Source organism: Hyphopichia burtonii, assembly GCF_001661395.1.
Source record: "Hyphopichia burtonii NRRL Y-1933 unplaced genomic scaffold HYPBUscaffold_4, whole genome shotgun sequence".
Classification (NCBI taxonomy): domain Eukaryota; kingdom Fungi; phylum Ascomycota; class Pichiomycetes; order Serinales; family Debaryomycetaceae; genus Hyphopichia; species Hyphopichia burtonii.
Window position 1 is genome coordinate 234,665 of NW_017963731.1, and position 13,696 is coordinate 248,360.

The window sequence follows — 13,696 nt, forward strand, 5'->3', positions numbered from 1 at the left end:
TTGCAGGAAGTAGCAAAGATGGTGGCCGATCACGATGATAGCGATTGTAGTTCGGGGTTGCCCACATTAAATTACTTCCAGCTACGTTATCTGACAAACTTTAAATTTTCTTTTTCGGTTTAGTAATCCTGGTTTTCCTTTTATTAGACTTTGTATTCTGGGCTGGTCTGTTTGCTTTAGCGCTTTCTGCCAAAAGACGTTCAGCCTCATCCCCGTGTCTAACCTTTTTATTCCCATTGGAGTCTTCTTTAAACGCATAACTGATTGATATTTTGGAGTTCATTAGGATACTGTTATTCATTTTTGCAATTACCTCGTCACTGCTGGCAAAGTCGTCATAGCTCAAGAAAGCATATTTCTTAGAGTTCCCAGTATCGTCCCGGACTAGTAACGGTGGTGCTACGAGATTGCCAAATTTCGAAAAAGTATCTTCAAGGTATTTTTCATCAATCAATGGGTTCAAGTTTTTAATAAATAACTTGGCCCCAATGTCGTTACTCGAGGTTGTTGTAGGACCTGTAGTAGCACCAACTTTTTGGTTGGATGTTATCCCTGACCGGGACTGGTCGTTTTTTCTTAAATTAAGCATTTTCCCAAATAGTCTTATACCACTCAATACATTTAAGGTATACTCTGCATCCTTTCCTGTTCTGAATTCAACAAAACCAAATCCCTGGTGGGTTTTCAATAATCGATCTTTTGGTAAATTGATTGATTTGATGGGCCCAAATTGGGTAAACAATTCGTACAACAACGGCTCGTTCACCTGAGGATCGAGGTTCCCAACGTATAGGGTAGCCTGGGCATTCTTCTCCGAGTCGTCAGTCTTTCTGAAAACACTTGCCATCTCTTCAGCACAGAGTAGTTGTGCTTGTTTAATGCCATGATTTCTGATGACTTAAAAATTCTTCAGAGAAATTTCGATGTGCGCCCACCGTTTGCAACAAGACTTATAATGTGATGATGTTATAATGCTATGCTATGCTATTAGATTACATGATGCTACGTTATGCTATTTGTCGTCGTCGAAAATGACCTTTTTCGCCTGTGGCTCTTTCGATGATTCCTCTTCTGGTTGGTCCGAATCAGAGTCACCGCTTTCGCTGTCGCTGTCACTGTCACTGCTGTCACTGTTACTGCTGTCACTGTCACTGCTGTCACTGTCACTGCTGTCACTGTCACTGCTATCCTCCTTCAACCCGTATGCCTCTGCTTCACCAACCACATGCTCTGACCAGGTCTCGCTATCCAAAGTGATAAAGATCTTGGGGTATTCCAAGACAATTTTATTGGCCAAAGCATCTGCCAAAGAGCCAGAGGGGTCTAACTTGATAATTGATTTGTTTGGCTGAGCCAAATTGACCACATTGTCCAAGTAAAAACATAAGCTATCTTTGTCAATCGTGTCTTCTTTCTCCTTCATGATATTATTCAAAATATTCATCGGTACCGCATCTCTGACAGGTAAGGTTTCTTTCAACCGGTAACTTATGAAATTTGAATACTCCTTGCCCTGTTTGTCTACCAAAACCCACTCAATGGTCCAGGTGAATGTCGACAGCTTCTTATCGTAACCAGATTTATTTGATGCCGATCGGCTCATCCCCATAGGTAATTGTATAATCAAGGTATTATTTCTCTTAATGGTTGTTTGCGGTGAGTTGGAGTATGCCTTATTAACTCGAGCCAATCTTCTGTCAGCGTCCTCATTCTGCTTAAACCTCTTAACATTCCTATTTGTTGGATTATACTGACGTTTGAATATATTCTTTGCATTGGTCTTCACATCACTCTTACCCAACTGAATATCTCTTCCGAAATTTAACAAGAAATTATAGTCCCTATTTATATGAATCGAATCTTCACTCAACTCTTTCCTCAGTATGAATTTACCTTGGTCTACCGTCCCAGTACATTCATTTTGCTTCTTATGTCTTCGAACACACTCAAGTGAACAGCTCTTCATTCCACATGCTGGACAGGTATATTTGGACTCGTTGACCTGGCATATGGAGCAGATACCAGACATTCTTACTCTTTTTTTTTAAAGTCTCTTCTAAAGATCTCTTTTCTTCTAAAGGTCTCTTCTAAAGGTCTCTTCTAAAGGTCTTCTCTTTGATTTTTTGTATTGCGCTTACATAAGCGGAATCTTTTTTTTTTTTTTTTCATTGGAATTTTTCACCATTTTTTTCATTGGCTTCTTCAAAGAAACCCATTTCTAGCAGAACACAGTACACTGGGCAGTATGTTTGGTTCAACCTTTAGAAGAGATATGTGTGTTTCCAGGACATTTGTGAGAAGTGCATCCAAAAAAGTCAAGCATAGAATTCCCAGCAAAATCCCGGTTCAATTATTGAAAGATCATCCAGTTTACGGAACCAAAGGAGAAATCATTAGTGTTAGTCCATCTTTTATGAGAAACTATTTGCATCATGGGGATAAGGCTTGTTATGTAACCGAGACCCAAGGTCCTCGTATACCAGTTGTTGAAAAAACCAAGACTGCTACACCAAAGACCATTAAATCCCAAGTTAAAGCTGCCATTCAAAATAAAGAAGCTCCAACTAATGATCGTGCCGATTCCATGTCATTGAGTGACTTATCGGCATTGTTTAATAACATGAGATCCAGTAGAAGCTTGAAAAACAACACCGAATCATCCATCAGTATCAATACCGACGCAGTCCCAGAAAGCACCTATTCGTCAAGTGATTTGAAAGAAAGCATACCCAAGGTGCATACCTTTACTCTCGAGAAAGATGCCCCTGTCCCAATCACTAGAGAATACTTGACCACTGCCATTTACGAAATGGCTGGTCTTAAAATCCCAGTCTCTGATATCAAATTGACTCAAAAATCGGGTGATAAAGACGTTATTTCCGTTATTGACCAAGAAGGGTCATACAACTTGATCATTAATGTTCCTGCCGAAAAAACTAAATTCACTTCAACTCTTGTTGTTAAGAAATAAGAACTTCTGTATATACTTTGTAAATAATTCTTTTTGACTATACTTTTGTATGTAGTTGCGATTTATATGGCAAAAAAAAAAAAAAAAAAGAATTGGTGCAACTTTAATACCCTTCTTGTTCTATCCAACCATGTCGAACCTACGCTATAGTGCTGCAAATACCTCTAGAGTCAATAAAAAGAATCCCATATCTCCTATCAAGAAACATAAAACCCAGTTGAAGAAAATACTTACTCAGCAAGAACGCTATAAGCAAAACTTGAAGAAAAATGAGCTAAGTCCATCGCCAAATATTACTAAGACAAAGGAAGATGAAAAACTCGTTATTGAAAACTATGACGTGCAGCTAGATTTTCAACTTTCAAGTAATGATGATATTCTAGTTGCTATCGATACGATTTTGGAAAACCAATGGGCAGAATCGACTTTCTTGCACTCGAGATTTCATTCAAATGAAATTGTTGAAAAAACCAACCCAAAGGAGAACCTACTATTCCTGTTGAGTGGATTATCGATGGAAACCAAGGCTGACATAATCAAGTACCGCAAGGCATTTTTATCTGAGGGATTGGTTACTTTGAACCAGTTGTATTCAATATATGATCATCAAGGTCAAACTTTTGTAGATCGAAGTCTTGAAATAAAGATCAGACAAGGAAAATTGAAAAAGTTCATTATAACCAATGCCTCGCCTATTATATCTCGGTCTCCTCAAAAATGGCAGAGTGGTAAAACAACTTACGGGTTTGAAAATGCTGAAGTTATAGCCAAAACTCAAGATTATTTAAATTTGATTAAACGAGATATCACCAAACTTGAAAATTCGGATGATGACTTTTTGTTATCGAGTTTGAAGAAGTTCCATACTTTTGTTGAGAACAATCCCACCTCATTATTCATTGGTGAAAATGAGCTTTTAGATAAGAAGGAGTTGTCGTCACTAGTTCGTTTAGGTTACGTTACTTTAACGTCTAATCATTTGAATGAAATTGAGTCTCATCACTATTCAATTTCATATCCAAATTGTGGTACTTTTTTAAAATTGGTCAACTCGGGTAGATCATGGCTAGTTAAATTATTGACCAAGACTAAATTTAAGCAAATATTAGAAGAGTCTTTATTTAATAAATGGGAAGGGCTAAATTCACAAGGTACTAACAAGATGAATAATTTCAGAAAGCCTTTTTACGGTTACGATTTACATTGGATATTGGCCGATAGTTTAGGGGCTGGTATAATAGAAGTTTTCAATACTCCTGTCGGCAGGGGATGGCAATTAACAGGTAAATTATGAATTAACGAATGTAATTATATATTTATATAGTAATAAAAGTCAAAAAAAAAAAAAAAAAAGCAAAAAGGCAGTAGATTAAACTTTAACTCTTTGCTTTTTTTGAAGTTTTCTTTGTTTCTTTTCATTGGCTTTCTTTTCAAGCTTAATTTGTTCATCTCTAGATAAACTTCTAAATTTATCTTTTTCTTGTTGTTTTAATTTAGCTTTTTCTTCAGCCAATTCTTCTTCTTTAGCAGCATCGATTAATTTTTGAATCTTATTAACTTCAACTTCTCTAGTTTTAACAATTTTTCTTAAAGTTTCATTTTTGAAAGTAATTTCTCTTGCAGATAATTTATCAACAGTATCGAAGATAGATTGTAAAACTTTGGATAATTGTTGTAATTGAGATTCGCCAGTAACCAAGTGAGTTGAGATGATGATTCTACGTTTTGGTAATAAATCACGTAAAGATTCTGGTCTATCGGATGGTTGATCAGTAAATGAGATAAATCTCAAATAGTTTGCAGCATCTAAAGTTAAAGAATCTCTTAAATCAGGAGTGATTACTTTTTCTTGAATTTCATTAACTTCAGTCATAACGACAAAAGATTCTGGGATTAAAGGAGAATCAGAAGTCTTGGTTAATGATAAGAAGTAATTGAATTTTCTGTAATCATTCATACCGATTTTAGAAACAACTGCTTGGATAAAGTTATCGTAAGACGCATTACCAGAAGGGAAGATCTCAATATCAACTCTGTCAGTTGGAGCAAGAACTGATTCAGTGAAATAACTCATGATTGTTTCTAAACAGAAAACAAAAATATTATGTCTTGGTTTCAATTTGAAAGTAATATTAACTTTATCAATATTTGCTCTACCGGTGGCATAAGAAGAGTAGTTTTCGGCACTATCCTTAATATACAATTCATTACTAGAAGTCCCGAATTGATAAAAATTTCCAGTGAAAACTTGGTCAACACCTTTCAAAAATTTGGTGACAATGCTATGATTATAGTAGTCTCCAAATTTGAATAAAATAACGAAAACAATGGTGAACCCAAAAGTAAGCATTTCCAAAGTCCAATCGTGCAATTGAAGACGTTGTAAAATCGATAATTCATTCAATTCTTCCAAAGTATATTGAGTATATTTCTTTGGAATATTAGCAACGATAGAGGTAGCACTGGCTGCGACACTTGAAGCAGTGGAAGCAGCCTTTTCGGCAGCAGCCGTGGTCGAAGACCCAACCAACAATTTCGAAAGACCTTCAAACATTTCCAACACGAAACTCTAGGAATTGAAAGATGATTTAGTTATTGGTTTTTCAAAATTTGCTTCGTTGGATGGAAAAAATTGAAAAATTACGAGATTGTGGAGGGGTCGTGCGGGCACCGGGAATTTCTATTCTCAAAAAACAAAAAAACATCCATACACCTACAACTAGATACAAAGTCTATAATACATTTATGGTAATAGCTAATCCTTTCTCTTTTTCAGAGAGGGTTCGTCTTGCTGTTGCTGGTTGTAGTTGGCAAACCCTTCCCTGACCGCAGAAGTAACAAGATCTCTCAAGGCTTCTTCGGGGTTTTCGCTATTCAATATAGCTTCAATCTTCTTACGTCTTTCTTCGTCGTCCACAGGAGCATCCTCTTCGGTCTCGTTTTCCAAAGTGTATCTGATCTCATGTCCGTCAATGTTCCCTGGTCTAGGTAAGGACTCGATGAAGGCGTTCTGCTCAGCTGCGGCATTGGCGGCCGGCTGACCGTGAGCAAGAGAGATCAAGTATTGGGCTATATCGGGGAATTCATTTTCTTCTTCTATATAAGCAGCCGGGGTTTGATTATCGTTATTCTTTATTTTATAGTTGGCGTTCAATTCTTCCACAATGTACTTGGCGGTCTTCAAATCCTCAACGTGATGCAACGGAGTATCTCCTTCGGTATCCTGGATATTAATATCTCCTCCCTTTTCAATCAAGTACTTTAATAGCAGTATATGACCGTACGATGCTGCCGCGTGTATTGGAGTGTACCCATTTGGATCTTTGGAATTGGCACTGAACGCCCCCGAGTCAATATGAGACTTGACGATCTCCACCTGGTTATCGGCTGCTGCCACCCAAATATTAGACACCATGGCTGTTGTATCTAACGGTTGGTGTATCAAGAGATGAGATTGGCTTAATTTTTTTTTTTATGGTGGGTTTGGTTGGCGCACTTCGAAATCAATGAAAAAAAAAGATTGATTGACAGTTATAGTAGTAGCTTTTAGTAATAGCTCTGAGTATATCAAGTAGATAAGAGATAGAAGGATGAGCGGAGAAAAGGACCAGATGACCACGTCGCCGCCGGAGAAGCTCCAGGGGTTTGAATGGTGGAGAAGATCGCTACAGTATCGAACCGGGTTGGGTTTGAGTGCCCAAGAAGCAAAGCAGTTTGAACACGATTGGCTAGCCACCAAGAAACCGCTTCTGAATAACGCAGCAGAGGAGTACCGGGACTGGGTGCTAAGGTACTCGCCCACCGTGAGGTTTATGATGGACCACATCCGGAAGCTTGGGTTTGATATTAGCTCTAAACATATAGTATGTGAGCCTTGTGGGGACAATTTGAAGAGTGGAGGATTTCATGAATCCGAAGGAATATTACTTTGTTCCGATCAAATCAGAGATAAATGGCATTTAGAAGATACTTTGGCTCATGAATTGGTTCATATGTATGACTATATCAAATTTGACGTCAATTTGAAGAATTTAAAACACCATGCCTGTACTGAAATTAGAGCCTCCATGTTAAGTGGAGAGTGTCGAGTGATGAACGAGATTCAGAAAACTGGCTTATCTAACTTTGGTGAAAAATTCCAACTGTGTATAAAGAGAAGAGCAGTGCTTTCGGTTACTGCTAATCCTTACTGTGCAAATAAAGAAGAAGCAGAAAAAGTCGTCAATAGCGTTTGGCAATCTTGCTTTAATGATACCAGACCTTTTGAAAGAGTTTACCGTTAGTCCTTGTATATAGTATAATAAATATATCTTTTGAAATCTCCTGGGTCCGGTTCCATTGGAAGCGCAATTGAATTGAGACCGGAGAAAAGCTTTAGGAACGGAACGGAATCCTGTCGGTTGGCATGGACCAAAACGTCTTCAAGATGACCCCGTTTAACTCAATGTCCATATAGACCGCTTTGCTTGTAGACACTGGGCCAGGACTTTGGAGATTGTCGTATAATGAGATGATGGTTTTATGACACGATGCTGACAAGCAATCGTTAGAGACGGGAAAAGAAAAAAAAAAAAAAGTACGATATAAAGATAGAGGGAAAGTTATGAAATTCAGCTTTTTCCAATCCTAGTCACAATCCTATTGATCAGTACCAATCAGTCTACTAAGCCAGTAGCGCAATTGATTTGGTGTGTGCTTGTTTTTGACAATAGTTGAGTGCTAATGACTGCAAGGAGTAATACTCTGGAAAATTTATCGATTATTTCTGATCGAAATGAAGGAAGACGCAACTCACTCGGATTAATCGATGACTATAATAATGATTCTCCGAATGAAACAGGAACCGATTCTGAGCAAGTTCCAGAAAAAGTGGTGAAGTCTTCGGATAGCAGTTTAGTTCAGGATTTGGAAACTAATTTAAGGAAAAGAGATAAGACCAGCAAACCATTGACTGTGGTGAATCTGGATTCTGATTTAGACTCTAGACCTCTACTGGATCTGGAAGAGATTCCGGCTACTGATTCTGATCATAAACAAATTTTCAAAAAATTCAAAGAATTAAAGAATTACAATTTGTCAAGACTTAATAAAAGACCAAAAGATGGCGAAGACGATAAATACAAGTCAAGATTTGGTGATATCAAGTTTTATATTCATTCCACAACTATATTTGATGCACCTTATTTTAAAAAATCTCAATTCTTTGGATGTTATGTTTTATTTTGGTTGGGTACCGCCTTTTTAATGTTTAATAGTTTAATCCATTCATATTTTGAACATTCAGAATGGATTTTCAATTCCCCCATCATTAATATCATGAAAAAAGATTTATTTAAAGTTGGATTGACGGATTTGGCAATGTACTTGACAACTTATGTATCATTTTTCATTCAGTACATGTGTTTGAAAGGATGGATATCTTGGGCTTCTACTGGTTCCACAATTCAATTGATTTATGATTTTTTCCATTTGCTGTTTTGGTTGGTTTTCGCTTCGGATCATGTAATGGGGTTCCCCTGGATTGCCAAAGTTTTCTTGGTTTTACATAATTTTGTTTTTCTAATGAAAATGCATTCGTATGGCTTTTACAATGGTTATCTCTGGAGTGTTTTGGAAGAGTTGAAAGAATCAGAAAGGCTCTTGAAAAAAATCGATTCAGGAAAATCTATAGTTCCCCAAGGTATGGATAAAGATCATGCCAGAAAAATTTTAATCGATAGTATTACTTTTTGCAAATTTGAATTGGAATATCAATCTCTGGCAACTAGTTTATCAACTGATGTAACGGTTGATCCTAAAGATATCGATGAAAATATTGAAGATTTACAAAAAAAATCCATTGTGAAATTTCCTGGAAATATTAACTTATTCAATTATTTTGAATATACCATGTTTCCTACCGTTGTTTACACTCTTAATTTTCCGAGAACTCCTAGGATTAGACGCCGCTATTTATTTGAGAAAATCGTGGGTACTTTTGGTATTATCTTCCTTATGATCTTGGTTGCTCAAAATTCTTTATATCCTTTGGTTATAAAAGCTTTAAATGCCCGTACTTTACCTCTTGATGGGAAAATAAAGGCTTATCTTTTTATTTTATTAGATATGATTCCTCCATTCTTATTAATTTACTTATTGACTTTCTTTTTAATTTGGGATGCAATCTTGAATTCAATTGCAGAACTAAGCAGGTTCGCCGACCGTGACTTCTATGGGCCTTGGTGGTCCTGTACCGACTGGTCGGAATATGCAAGAATTTGGAATAGACCAGTTCATAAGTTTTTGCTTAGACATGTTTATCATTCTTCAATCAGTGCATTTTCAATGAACAAATTATCAGCTACAATGTTCACTTTTATCTTATCGAGTTTGGTTCACGAATTGGTTATGTTTGTAATCTTTGGAAAATTAAGAGGTTACCTTTTAGTATTACAAATGTCCCAAATTCCTTTGGTTATGATAAGTAGAACCAAGTACTTGAAAGATAAAAAAGTCTTAGGAAACGTAATCTGCTGGTTCGGCTTCATTAGTGGCCCTAGTATGTTGTGTACCTTGTATTTGATTTTCTAATCCGTGTCGTCGTGGCTCTTCTTCCTATATATGTTTATACTTATTTATCTAATATATCTGGTTAACGTTACTTTTCACAGCCAAAATGAATTGTAGAAGAAGTTCCGGTTTGAATGTCACGTGCAACTCATCTCCGGCCCATTTTTTTTTTTGTAAAAAAAAAAAAACCATTGATTTAACACCTTTAAGAAGGCTCCATACCCTTTACGAAAGCTTGATACCCTTTACGAAAGCTTGATACCCTTTACGAAAGTTTAAGTACTCAAGAAATGTCAAGACCAGAACAGCTTGCACCCCCAGAGGTGTTCTATAACGATACCGAATCGTTTAAGTATACCTCATCGACCCGTGTACAACACATCCAAGCTAAAATGACCTTGAGAGCCTTAGAATTGTTAAATTTAGAAAGTGACACCCCCCATTTCATATTAGATTTGGGATGTGGTTCTGGATTATCAGGAGAAATTCTCACAGAAGAAGGATATAATTGGGTAGGAATGGATATTTCGCCTAATATGTTAGCAACTGGGTTAGATAGAGAAGTTGAAGGGGACTTGTTTTTAAGCGATTTAGGTAATGGTGTTCCATTCAGAGCTGGTACTTTTGATGCTGCTATATCTATTTCTGCAATCCAATGGTTATGTAATGCTGATTCTTCTAACGTTGATCCAAAAAAGAGATTATTAACATTTTTCAATACTTTATATGCATCATTGAAAAGAGGTGGGAAGTTTGTAGCTCAATTCTATCCTATGAATGATGCACAAACCGAATCTATTTTGGATGCTGCTAAAGTGGCCGGTTTTGGTGGTGGTTTAATCATCGATGATCCAGAATCTAAAAGACACAAGAAATTCTATTTGGTTTTAACTGCCGGTCAATCTGAAAGAACTATCAATTTGTCAGGGGCACAAATGGATGCTCCAGAAGTTAAAAAGAAGATGAATAAAAAATTAATGAAGAAGTTAGAGTCTAAGAAAGAGTTCATCAATAGAAAGAAGGATATTATGAGAAAAAGAGGTAGAACCGTTGCCCATGACTCCAAGTTCACTGCCAGAAAGAGACGTCCTCGTTTTTAGATACTCTTATCTTACTCTTTTCTTGTCTATATGGGTTGTCTCTAATATCTGTTTATGGGAATTCATTGTACATTACTTTTTTGCATCTTAAAAGGACCTTCTCCTGAACTTGTTTTCGCTCAGACTTAGCCAGTTCAAATCTTGAAGAGTTCTTATCAACCTCTCTTGCTTATTAATCATTTATATTGTATACTAGACTATCATTAATCAATAAATACCTTTATTAACAGTTAACTGTGGTCGTGCGCAAGTTATCAATGAATCAAATTTTTTTTTAGCACTGAAAAAAAAAAAGAGAACAGTGAAAAATCTCTACTTCAGCGAATATCAACTATTTCAACTTGGTTGCCAGGATGTTCAGTTTAATAAGTAGAAGAATAGCTTCTGTTCCAAGCGTGTCCTTTTCCAGGGCCTTCACCACATTGAAAGGAGCAAAACCAACCGTTTATGAACCATTACCACCAAAAAGAAACGGGGAAAATGTCTTGACCTACTTACAAAAACAATTACTCGATAAATACGATCCTACTGGGAAAAGAAGAGCTTTAGTTGACTCTAAAAATGGACTTCGTTCCGGGGACATCATCAAGGTCACTTATATGGATAGAACCAGTACTGTTGGACGTATTTTGGCCATCAAAAGATCAGTTAATAACGTTGGTACCAATATATTAATCAGAAATAAATTTGGTAAATTAGGTTACGAAGTCAGAGTTCCATTGTACAATCCAAACATTAGAAACATCGAAGTTCTCCATAAACCATCTAATTACCTTCCGAGAAACAAACAATACTATATTAGAAGAACCAAACATGATGTTGGAGATCTTGAATTTTTCTTAAGAGAAAAGAATAAGGTAGCATCTCAACAGGCATAAATATCGTAATTTCCAATCTTGTATATATTATCTATCTACTTTTATATAAACATGTTCAATATATCATTGATTAAGCAAATCCATTAACTTTGAGTTTAACTCACTACCAAATTTTGATTGAAATGATGCAGATACATTCATCATCAAAGATTCAAACGTTTCGTAATGCTTCTCCTTGGATATAACGTACCAACCAGCTAGATCGACCGAGACTTTGATTATATCGTTTTCGTTGGTCTTTATATGAATATGGTTAATGTCTTTATGGTTCAGCTTTCTTGAAAATGCTCTAGCATAATAGTCAGCAGACTCATTCAAAATCCCACCAACTGGCCCACCACCCGTTAAGCAAAGCCGGCATTCAGGAAAGAACGTTTTATACTCCTCAAAGATCTGAGTTAGCTCTTTTTGTTGCTGTTTCGAATCCATAATCAATAAACAAGCACTGGTTGAAGGAAAAAAAAAACACAACTCCGTTCAATTCAGTTATTTCTACTCTAACTTCGAATAAACGCTTTACACTTTTACAGTTTCAAATAGATTTAGCCACAACTGATTCCCAATGTTCCATTGAGTATGTCAACACCGGGTGCCCAGTAACGTGCTTCAAGTTAATGATTACTATACGCTTCTGACCACTTGTAAACCTTCATCAGCCTGAATACCGTAGAGAATCAAACTGACTTTTTATAAAGGGCGGACATGCGATTGATGTTAAGGAAAAAGAAGAAAAAGTTGAAAAGTATCATTTTGCTGGTCAATTTATACTGAGAAGGAAAAATTTTTTTTGATTAATTTGACATCCGGGTAATTTTCCACGCTAAAAGAATGAATTTTTCACTTGAAAGGTCTAACAAGTAGGTATTAACAGGATAAATACAGTGGCAAACGGAGCAAGATGCTGGATCTTAAACCGGAAAAGCTTATTGGGTGCTCGCTCAGGATAAACCTCAAAGACCAGAGACAATTGGATGGGGTTATGACGGTTATTGATCCATTTGGAAATATTCTATTATCGAATACTTGGGAAACGTCTATTGACAAATTGAATGGAGTCGAGCAGCACAAGAGAGAATTGGGGTTGGTTAGTGTTCCACGAGAAAGTGTTTCGAATATCCTGGTGGACAAAAAGACCCACAAGGTTGTATTTGGTAGTACAGAAAAATAGGTAATGGTGTTTATTGAATATACTTAATATTGGCTAATAACTTTTTTGGTGATTTTTTTAACGTTTTTGTTAGCAATGGGTCTTTTGATCACCACTTTCCTACGGACTGGGTTATCCTGTGGCGACTTCCTGTGTTTTTTGGAGACGTTGACTGGTTTTCTAATGGTGATGACATTCCCATCTGCATCAGTTGATTCTTCTTCTTCCCATTCGCAGTCCAGGTCGATTTCCTTATCTGACTCACAGTCTGTTTCTGGCTCATCAGTTGGTTCGTCACAATCAGTTGGTTCGTCAGTTGGTTCGTCAGTTGGTTCGTCAGTTGGTTCGTCAGTTGGTTCATCACAATCGGTGGGCTCACTTGGTCTAGGAGCTGGGGTGTAGGGATGAGGAATGGGGCCGGGCTGGTTATGCTCCAAGCAAGTTCCCCAAAAATGGTCTCTGGCACTTTCAAAAGTTCCGTAAGGACAAATATCCACCAAACAACCAACAAGCAGATCCTTTTTAGCACAGATGCAAGTCAAATCATGATGATTGTTGGCACAGGTCCGAGAAATCTCACTAACGCAACTTAAAAAACATGCTGGAGGAGTGGCAACAACCGTATTTGCTGATAAAACCACTGCCAAAGTGACCAAGAAGTTTCCTGCAAACATAGTATCGATCAAGTAAGTAGTCTAGTGAATAGTATGCTCGATAATAGCCACGTAGAGAAACCCAAATAGCTCTTTGTAGCCGAAGAATACTCCAATCACTGACTTAAATACTTTTGCTTTTTGCAATTTTGCAAACTAAAATTTTGTGGTTGCAACTTTCTGTGAAAAAATCTCAAAAGCTGCCAAATTTCAGTGGAAAGTCTGCAAAAAACCGCCAAGATGACAGCTTGAATCGTACCACTTGGGTGCAGCTGTAGTTCTCGATGAAGGTTCATCTGGGAAGGTTCATCTGGGAAGGTTCATCTGGGAAGATTGGCCAAGATTGGCCAGCATCTTGCCCTCTGTATTCTACGCATAGCTGAGCTTCAACGTGCTGA

General features: G+C 37.0%; 11 protein-coding genes across 11 annotated transcripts; 6 read left to right on the forward strand and 5 right to left on the reverse strand.

Moving 5' to 3' along the window:
- Positions 1 to 100: 100 nt before the first annotated feature.
- HYPBUDRAFT_109667 (U2 snRNP complex subunit) lies at positions 101 to 847 on the reverse strand (the record flags this gene model as incomplete). The annotated part of the gene is made up of 1 exon (XM_020218717.1): positions 101 to 847. The coding sequence occupies one exon, from the start codon at positions 845 to 847 to the stop codon at positions 101 to 103; it is 747 nt and encodes a 248-aa protein (XP_020075961.1).
- Positions 848 to 873: 26 nt separating this feature from the next.
- Positions 874 to 2,166, reverse strand: HYPBUDRAFT_152906 (uncharacterized protein). The gene has a single exon (XM_020221260.1). It carries the CDS (start codon positions 2,027 to 2,029, stop codon positions 1,013 to 1,015), a length of 1,017 nt encoding a protein of 338 aa, XP_020075962.1. The 5' UTR covers positions 2,030 to 2,166; the 3' UTR covers positions 874 to 1,012.
- A 54-nt stretch (positions 2,167 to 2,220) lies between these two features.
- On the forward strand, positions 2,221 to 3,008 carry HYPBUDRAFT_152907 (mitochondrial 54S ribosomal protein MRPL50). The gene has a single exon (XM_020221261.1). It carries the CDS (start codon positions 2,246 to 2,248, stop codon positions 2,969 to 2,971), a length of 726 nt encoding a protein of 241 aa, XP_020075963.1. The 5' UTR covers positions 2,221 to 2,245; the 3' UTR covers positions 2,972 to 3,008.
- A 93-nt stretch (positions 3,009 to 3,101) lies between these two features.
- On the forward strand, positions 3,102 to 4,265 carry HYPBUDRAFT_148676 (uncharacterized protein; the record flags this gene model as incomplete). Its single annotated transcript, XM_020220146.1, has 1 exon — positions 3,102 to 4,265. One exon carries the CDS (start codon positions 3,102 to 3,104, stop codon positions 4,263 to 4,265), a length of 1,164 nt encoding a protein of 387 aa, XP_020075964.1.
- Positions 4,266 to 4,340: 75 nt separating this feature from the next.
- On the reverse strand, positions 4,341 to 5,525 carry HYPBUDRAFT_110147 (uncharacterized protein; the record flags this gene model as incomplete). The annotated part of the gene is made up of 1 exon (XM_020218750.1): positions 4,341 to 5,525. One exon carries the CDS (start codon positions 5,523 to 5,525, stop codon positions 4,341 to 4,343), a length of 1,185 nt encoding a protein of 394 aa, XP_020075965.1.
- Positions 5,526 to 5,595: 70 nt separating this feature from the next.
- Positions 5,596 to 6,405, reverse strand: HYPBUDRAFT_152908 (uncharacterized protein). The gene has a single exon (XM_020221262.1). The coding sequence runs from the start codon at positions 6,384 to 6,386 to the stop codon at positions 5,727 to 5,729; it is 660 nt and encodes a 219-aa protein (XP_020075966.1). The 5' UTR covers positions 6,387 to 6,405; the 3' UTR covers positions 5,596 to 5,726.
- A 156-nt stretch (positions 6,406 to 6,561) lies between these two features.
- Positions 6,562 to 7,254, forward strand: HYPBUDRAFT_109451 (putative metalloprotease; the record flags this gene model as incomplete). The annotated part of the gene is made up of 1 exon (XM_020218704.1): positions 6,562 to 7,254. One exon carries the CDS (start codon positions 6,562 to 6,564, stop codon positions 7,252 to 7,254), a length of 693 nt encoding a protein of 230 aa, XP_020075967.1.
- Positions 7,255 to 7,693: 439 nt separating this feature from the next.
- ARE2 (sterol acyltransferase) lies at positions 7,694 to 9,541 on the forward strand (the record flags this gene model as incomplete). Its single annotated transcript, XM_020222260.1, has 1 exon — positions 7,694 to 9,541. One exon carries the CDS (start codon positions 7,694 to 7,696, stop codon positions 9,539 to 9,541), a length of 1,848 nt encoding a protein of 615 aa, XP_020075968.1.
- Positions 9,542 to 9,789: 248 nt separating this feature from the next.
- On the forward strand, positions 9,790 to 10,824 carry BUD23 (18S rRNA (guanine1575-N7)-methyltransferase). The gene has a single exon (XM_020221263.1). The coding sequence runs from the start codon at positions 9,811 to 9,813 to the stop codon at positions 10,618 to 10,620; it is 810 nt and encodes a 269-aa protein (XP_020075969.1). The 5' UTR covers positions 9,790 to 9,810; the 3' UTR covers positions 10,621 to 10,824.
- A 149-nt stretch (positions 10,825 to 10,973) lies between these two features.
- Positions 10,974 to 12,670, forward strand: HYPBUDRAFT_157032 (mitochondrial 54S ribosomal protein bL19m; the record flags this gene model as incomplete). Its single annotated transcript, XM_020222261.1, has 3 exons — positions 10,974 to 10,989; positions 11,050 to 11,477; positions 12,659 to 12,670. 3 exons carry the CDS (start codon positions 10,974 to 10,976, stop codon positions 12,668 to 12,670), a joined length of 456 nt encoding a protein of 151 aa, XP_020075970.1.
- Positions 12,671 to 12,689: 19 nt separating this feature from the next.
- CCW14 (Ccw14p) lies at positions 12,690 to 13,319 on the reverse strand (the record flags this gene model as incomplete). Its single annotated transcript, XM_020222262.1, has 1 exon — positions 12,690 to 13,319. The coding sequence occupies one exon, from the start codon at positions 13,317 to 13,319 to the stop codon at positions 12,690 to 12,692; it is 630 nt and encodes a 209-aa protein (XP_020075971.1).
- Between the last annotated feature and the right edge of the window lie 377 nt (positions 13,320 to 13,696).

Bases quoted from the DNA above. Each gene is read 5' to 3' on its own strand.
- HYPBUDRAFT_152907 (XM_020221261.1), top strand. From the start codon at position 2,246: ATGTTTGGTTCAACCTTTAGAAGAGATATGTGTGTTTCCAGGACATTT.
- BUD23 (XM_020221263.1), top strand. From the start codon at position 9,811: ATGTCAAGACCAGAACAGCTTGCACCCCCAGAGGTGTTCTATAACGAT.
- HYPBUDRAFT_152906 (XM_020221260.1), bottom strand. From the start codon at position 2,029: ATGTCTGGTATCTGCTCCATATGCCAGGTCAACGAGTCCAAATATACC.
- HYPBUDRAFT_152908 (XM_020221262.1), bottom strand. From the start codon at position 6,386: ATGGTGTCTAATATTTGGGTGGCAGCAGCCGATAACCAGGTGGAGATC.